Here is a 6761-nt window from a genome sequence, read left to right on the forward strand (position 1 = left end):
AAACCAAACGGAAGCAAATAATTAAACATTTGAAACAAATTAAACAAATCAATGTTGGGCAACACTTTTAAAAGAAAGTTCTTCTCTCAAAGTATCGGAACCTAACCTTACCACAGTGCAAATTGAGATCATCATAATATAAATGCAGTGTTTCCATTAAAGATTTGGGATAAACATTTGCAGTAAGAAATAGCAATGTAATACCAAACAATGTAGGGGACAAACAAATATGAATAGATTATTTGATGAGGAAATATTAAACACTGCATTCAGAGAAAAATAAACTGTTTATTCTTTAAAAACAGAATTTGAAAGTAAGACTTTATTTAGCTCTGGTCAGAGTGAAAACATTAAAAGGCTGTTCGATGTTGGATAAAGTACCCTGATTAAGACTCCTCTCTGATGGGAGTGCATCCAGAGAAGAAGCTGTTCTGAAAGCTGGTCAGGATTCTTTTCTTCTTCTTGAGGAAGCTGGCTGTTGTTCTGTCCTCCGTGTCCTCCTCCGTGACCTCCTCCTCCTCCTCCTCCTCTTCCTCTTCCTCTTCCTCTGGCAGGAGAGGCTTCCGTGCCAGCTTCAGGTCTGCAGTGGTGTGTCCCATGTCACCGAGTTCTTTTAGCACCTTTAAAGTGATAATAATAGTTAATAAGATAATACAAATACACAATAATGATACACTTGATTGGTATAGCACCTTCCAAGTGCTTCACAGCAGAGAATTGACATTGACAAAAGAGTCACAGAAAATGTATATCACATTAGTTTCAAATGAAAGACAACAAAATAGACATAAAATGAGCATAGAATATTAAATAGATTAACATTTAAGATAGTATAATAGTGCAAATTCACATTGTGATTACAACTGAAAATAATGGCAGCACTGGGTTGACCAAAGCAGGTGACAATGTAGGTGCATCAGAGCATTGAGAAGTCTTTGAAAGACTTCCAGCGAGCAGGCTTCCCTGATGTCTAAAGGCATTTTGTTTCATAGCTTTGGGGCATCATTGACGAGGGCTGCATCATCATCATCAATCTTGTTTTTGTGGCGTTTCTGGGAACCTCTAACAAACCAGCAGCAGATGATCGCAGTGTTCTAGGCTAATTAACCTGCAGATTAAAAAGGCTCAAAGTGAGACCAGAGGGCTTTTCTTTTTATTCTGTTGTGCCTGAAATGCCGTATGCTACTGAAGCAGCTGTTTTAGTAGTGGCCGGTTTAGAGGAGCGAGGAGTAAGCAGTCAATGATGGTACAAAACACGCAATACATTTGTATAACAGCAAACATCACAGACACTTGAGTATACTTTTATAAAAAGGCACATCATTCCGTGTATTGCCAAGTCTTCCTATTTGACCAGCTTTACCTTCTTAGTGGGTTTACAAGATGGCGGCTTGAAGAATGTGCTGTTGTCCGGGCTGAAGGAAGTGGGATCCTGAAGAGAGTCTTTGCGAACACTGTCTGCCTGACTTCCATCCTAAAATGATAATACCATTTTAGAAAAACGATGATTTCATGAAAACAATCAAAGCATTTTATTTACAATGAACAGAAGAAACATGTATGTGGCAAATGAATGCCAAATTACATATTAATCGTTTAAACTAGTATCAGGCTATTATGGTTTATTCAAGTATTTATTTTAATTGACTCAAATGTAATATTATTATTCTAAATTGGTGATGTAATAAATACTAGTATAATAATCCAGTAATTGTTATTAGGATTTTTTTACGAAATAACATTTTTTATAGAGGATATGTTTGGAAGTTTTATTTTCCATCGATGACCCTGAACTTCTGACTCAGTTTATCAATCCAGATTGGTTTTACTAAACACAGAAGCGCAGATTGTATTGTAAACAGTCCTATATACAAATAGTACATTTAACAAATATTTACGGATTGTTTCCCCTCTTTTGTAATTTATTTTTGAATATCTTATCATTAGATCATTTACCTCGGGATCCATATTTCGACACTTCTCACGGCCACACTGACAGTTCTCCCCGCAGCTCATCTTCCCTTTACGGCACCTGCATAACCGGTTACTGCAGCGACCTTTACACGCACACTGAACAAAGAGAAATAGCATTTCCATCACAAGTCACCAATCACACACACATAGTTTGCAGGTTCATTTCTAGCCTTCCTTTATAGAGAGATATAACAGGATGATGTGTTTAATGAACCTCTCAACTGAACCAAAAGTGGACTATTACTCACTACTCTGCTGTGGGATTGCATTTGATATCGTGGTTATGGTTTGTTCTTGCCCTGCAGGGTCTTTAAGCCGTGTCCAGAGTCAGCGTCTATAAACAAATAACCGTTTTGAAGATTAACCAAATAGTCTTACCCCCGTAGCTTTTGTTTTTTTTGAGGCTCTGCGGGTCCCAGCTTTCACAGGGCGCCACTCATCCTCACTCTGCTCATCGTCGGACGTCAGCTCGTCCATGTTGATGTCCATGTCCTGCTGCACCTTGGCTGTGGTGGTAAAGCGCCTCCCTTTGGGCTGACGGTGGAGGGAAAGCAAAGAGCAATAAACACACTTAGACCTTCAAATGAAGTTCTCTTTAAGATCATTCATATCTACATCTCATTTTATATCAAGATATTGTTTAAAGAATCATTGACTCTTGATATAAGATTGTATTTCATTTGAAACATTGGTCCAGGCTCAAACATGTTCACAGACTTTGGGGGAAATAACCTACATGAGCCAATTGACATTCAAAACCAAAGGATGGAAGACTCTCTTTCACGACTTACCTTTGGAGGAAGGTACTCAAACGAGTCGTCCGCATTGTTGGAACCGTTGGTGGCCGTAGGCATGAGGACCTTCTTATGACTGGCCAGGTTGAGCAAAGAGATTTTCTGCAGAAAAATAAAGTTTAGAAATAGAACAGTGAGGTTACATTCAAACAAGTCGTCATAATTAAGCCTTAATGGGGACACTATGGGGAAAAACACTTTTACAAAACAGAAAAAAGTATTTTCCCCCCCAGTTGATTTGAAGTCAACAATCTCATTAGTGTAGCATCCAATAGTAACTTGTATTCTACATTTATATTTTAACTTGACATTAAAAGAATAAAAGAATGGAAACAGATGGAAGACGATAATGTTAACATAAACAATACGGTTACCTGTTTACACTGCTCATTCTCCTCCAACAGCGCCTGGTGCTGCTCTCTTAATCCTCGTAGCTTTTCAAGCTCTTCTTCCTAAAATGATGTTACAAATAACAATATGATGAACGTTTTCTCCTAAAAGAAAGGTGAGTTAAAGTATGATCAAGCACTCTTCTTTTAGTGGAGACAAACCTGAATTTGGAGGCGCTGGAACAGCTCCTTCTCCTTCGCGCTCTCCTCTTCCTCCTTTGTTTCGGCCGACTCTTCACATATGGTTTTGTTCTTTATTTGGTTAAGGAGGTACAGGACCTGTACAAAGGAAGACAAACAGATGTATAGAACAGATATGTCCAAGTATGCATGTCTCTAAGATATATGAACATTGGAAAAGGAGTAAAGCACCTTCTCTTGATGCCTCTGCTCGAGCTCCACCATCTGCACCTGGTGCTCCATGTCCATGGTGGACATGACGCTCCTCTCGTCAGCCATGGTCTTCCTCAGGTCCTGAGCATTCCCCGCCTCCTGTTTTAGCTCGCTCTCCAGCTTGCCACTGGCGGTTTTCGCAGAAACCAGCTGAATGAAACGGGAACAGTTGATGTTTTTCAGAAACACAAACTCAACATATGAATAATATACATTACGATGTGATTTGAAATCATCTTTGAGTACTTGCTCACCTCAGACACGAGGAGCTTAAGGGCACACTTGGCATCCACTATGCTTGTAATGCAGTCGAAGCGCTGTTTCAGGCGCCCCTCGCTGTCGGCGACGAGGACTTTCCGCTGGAGGTCGGCTATCTGGGCATTCCTGTGAAGAGAGGAATCACTCTGAGCCATCGCTCATCGCTGGTCTTGACTGAAGAAATTCTTAGTCAACAAAATAAACTAACCCTCTCATAAGATTTTTTTTTTTTTTTTAAGAATGATGTTGTGCTAACGTATTTTGAAAAGAAATCCTTTAGCATAGCATAAAAAAGGACCAATAAAAAAAGTGACTGACTAGTCGTCTAAAAATCTAGTGTGGTTTGACAAAGTCACAAAATCTGTACAGGAATGACTGGAAACAAAAAGCACACATAACTTTTTATTGTGCATCATTTAATGTTGTGTAAATGACAATTGATAGGCAGGTGATTCAAGCTATAGTAAGGCAGAGTAGGATGAATGCTGGTCTTAACATGTTTGGAATATGTGAAATGCAGTGAGTGCAGGTTGTCAGACTCACCTGAGGGCCATCTCTGTCTCCAGGTTCTCTACCTGTTTGGTCAGAGGCGTCTCCAGCGCCCCATGGGTCTCCAGCTCAGAGATGATCAGGGTCCGGCGCTGCATGGAAGGGCATCGCAAAACAAGACATTGATTGATTTACTTTGATATGCAATGGATTCAGTTAAGTAGATTACTCAGTTTTGTGGATTCTTTTAATTAGTTTGCAGCCTGTAAATGAAACACTGGCGTGACGATGTCTCGCAAAAGCCAATCAGCCGTGAGAATCTCAGCCTGTTGTCAATGACGTTTTAGAATCAGAAAACCAAAAAACACCAGCCATTGGCTCGGGGCGACAGCACACAGAGTTCCATATATATGATCGGAAACTGGACAAAAATAAGTGTTTGTATAAAAACTACAAACTATGGACTGTCTATTTTAGGGATCTCCAACACTCGATAGACTCGGCGGCCGATTGATCGGAGCATCCCTAGATACAACGGTAGCTTAGTCTAGATCGATTCAATCTCCAATCAGAAACCTGTTTTTTGTCTGCAGTCTTTCAACAACACTTAATTCATGGTTTTTACTAACCGGTAACAGTATGTAAGTAGCGACCTGGCTCAGAAGGCCACAACAAAAAGGGTGACACAACACATTAACGGGTAGAAAAAGTTGTTTATTTGCACAAACACGTCAAAAATAGACACTGGATATACTCATCAGAGCCGGGTGCCTGCAGGAGAAAGCAGAGAGCACAGAGAGGAGCAGAGAGGAGCAGAGAGGCTCTAAATAGCTGGGCAGGACACCAGACCCAGGTGCCCTGAGTTACTGTAATCAAGGTGCCAATGCAGCACAGACAGAACAGCCACACCCTCTCTACTGATGCACCCACAGGGGCATCACAGATGTCCATGAAATTCAATATAAAACACTCAGTTTGATAAAGTTAAGAACACAGAGACCCACATCTTTGGACCATGAATGTTTCTTAATTTTGTGTTTGACGAGTACTAGTAATCTATTTAGAATGCCATGCATTTAATGTTATCTATCATGTTTAAAAGAAGAAAAACAGATTCCGAATTAAAATGTTCTTATTTTATACACCATCTTATTTATTACCATATTTGAGGAAAAAGAGACTGAACCATGAAATTGTTCCCAGTGGCCAGTCCAGCACCTTATGGTAGTTCAGCAGCCTTCTTTAGCAACTGGGTGAGTGTGTGGGTGAATATTTAAAGTGATTCTATCCACCCATCGTGTAGGCAGCAGAGGGGTCAGGAGGCTGTCATCTGGTTGATACAGGCCCCGGTGAAGACCACGATGCCGCAGACCACAAAGAATGTGAGCCGGAACTGCATGGTCCTTGCAGAAGACATAAACTTCTGCAAGTTCCTGCAAGTAAACATTCCTGCTCCACTTCATCAATATTTGTTTTCTTACAGGAATAGTCTAAAACGGTTGATAGTAGAAAAACATGAATTATGCAGAATCAATCATTTTATATTTTCCGTTTCACAAATCAATGGTAATTTGTTACAGTAATAATGCTACAAAGTTTGCAATAAGAATCAGTCTGATGACATCGGCACCAATAGTTACCTTGGCAAAGCCAACATCTGCTTTCTGGAGGGCAGGGCCATCATTTGTTCCATCTCCAGTTACCGCGACAACCTGCCTCTTCTCCAGCACAGTGCTGTCGATGATACCTGAGTAATGATGAACAGACACAGCTTAGACACACTTAAGGGCAAAAATAATGATGAAGATGTAACTCTGATAGTCTTTGAAAACAGCTAGAACACAGCTGTTCTCTGTTGTTTTGAGCCCCTTCTTTCAGCATTTTTTTATCTATTTCTTAAATGTAGGGTGGGGTTTCTTCTTAATTTGTATATATGCTTACATTAAAATTCATGAGCAGTGAAAAGTGTTTTCATGCAGAGACCAAACTGAGACTAAAACCCAGTTTTTCTCATGAGATGACGATGAGTTATCAATGGAGTGTCTACATTGATCTTCAAAAGGGAAGAGGACCACCGCTGTATGTGAGTGGGAGGACTGGGAGGTCATTGTTTCACCACTCATAGAACTCATGATGTATGGTAGTTTTTTGACAGTTGTGATTTGTATTATTAGACTAAAGGAGAGAGATACATGTGTGCATGTGTGTCTAAGTTTTATGTGCACAGATAATCATGTATTTAAGTTATTAAGGTTACAAACTGTAATAGAAGGCTAAACAATGATATGATTTAATATAATCAGTACCTGCTTTGCCGATCTGCATGGTCAGTTTGTTCAGCTTCAACTGGAGGACTGACTTTGTCTTCGTTGATTGATTTTTCTTCTTTTCTGGTTGTCCTTCCTCGTTGAGCGACTGCATGTCCATCACAACGTCATCATCGTTTTGTCCTACAGGATAGGAA

General features: G+C 40.0%; 1 protein-coding gene across 1 annotated transcript; it reads right to left on the reverse strand.

Annotated features, from left to right (window-relative positions):
• Positions 1-307: 307 nt before the first annotated feature.
• Positions 308-6724, reverse strand: LOC104950055 (chromosome-associated kinesin KIF4-like). Its single transcript, XM_010776504.1, has 12 exons — positions 6604-6724; positions 5938-6044; positions 4352-4449; positions 3805-3934; positions 3530-3700; positions 3320-3436; positions 3143-3220; positions 2766-2870; positions 2353-2508; positions 1957-2070; positions 1364-1474; positions 308-620 (listed from the first exon to the last, which is right to left on the reverse strand). The coding sequence occupies exons 1-12, from the start codon at positions 6722-6724 to the stop codon at positions 387-389; spliced, it is 1542 nt and encodes a 513-aa protein (XP_010774806.1). The 3' UTR covers positions 308-386.
• Positions 6725-6761: the final 37 nt, after the last annotated feature.

The sequence above is a fragment of the Notothenia coriiceps genome, unplaced genomic scaffold, assembly GCF_000735185.1.
Source record: "Notothenia coriiceps isolate Sejong01 unplaced genomic scaffold, NC01 NC01_scaffold00000339, whole genome shotgun sequence".
NCBI classification, from domain to species: domain Eukaryota; kingdom Metazoa; phylum Chordata; class Actinopteri; order Perciformes; family Nototheniidae; genus Notothenia; species Notothenia coriiceps.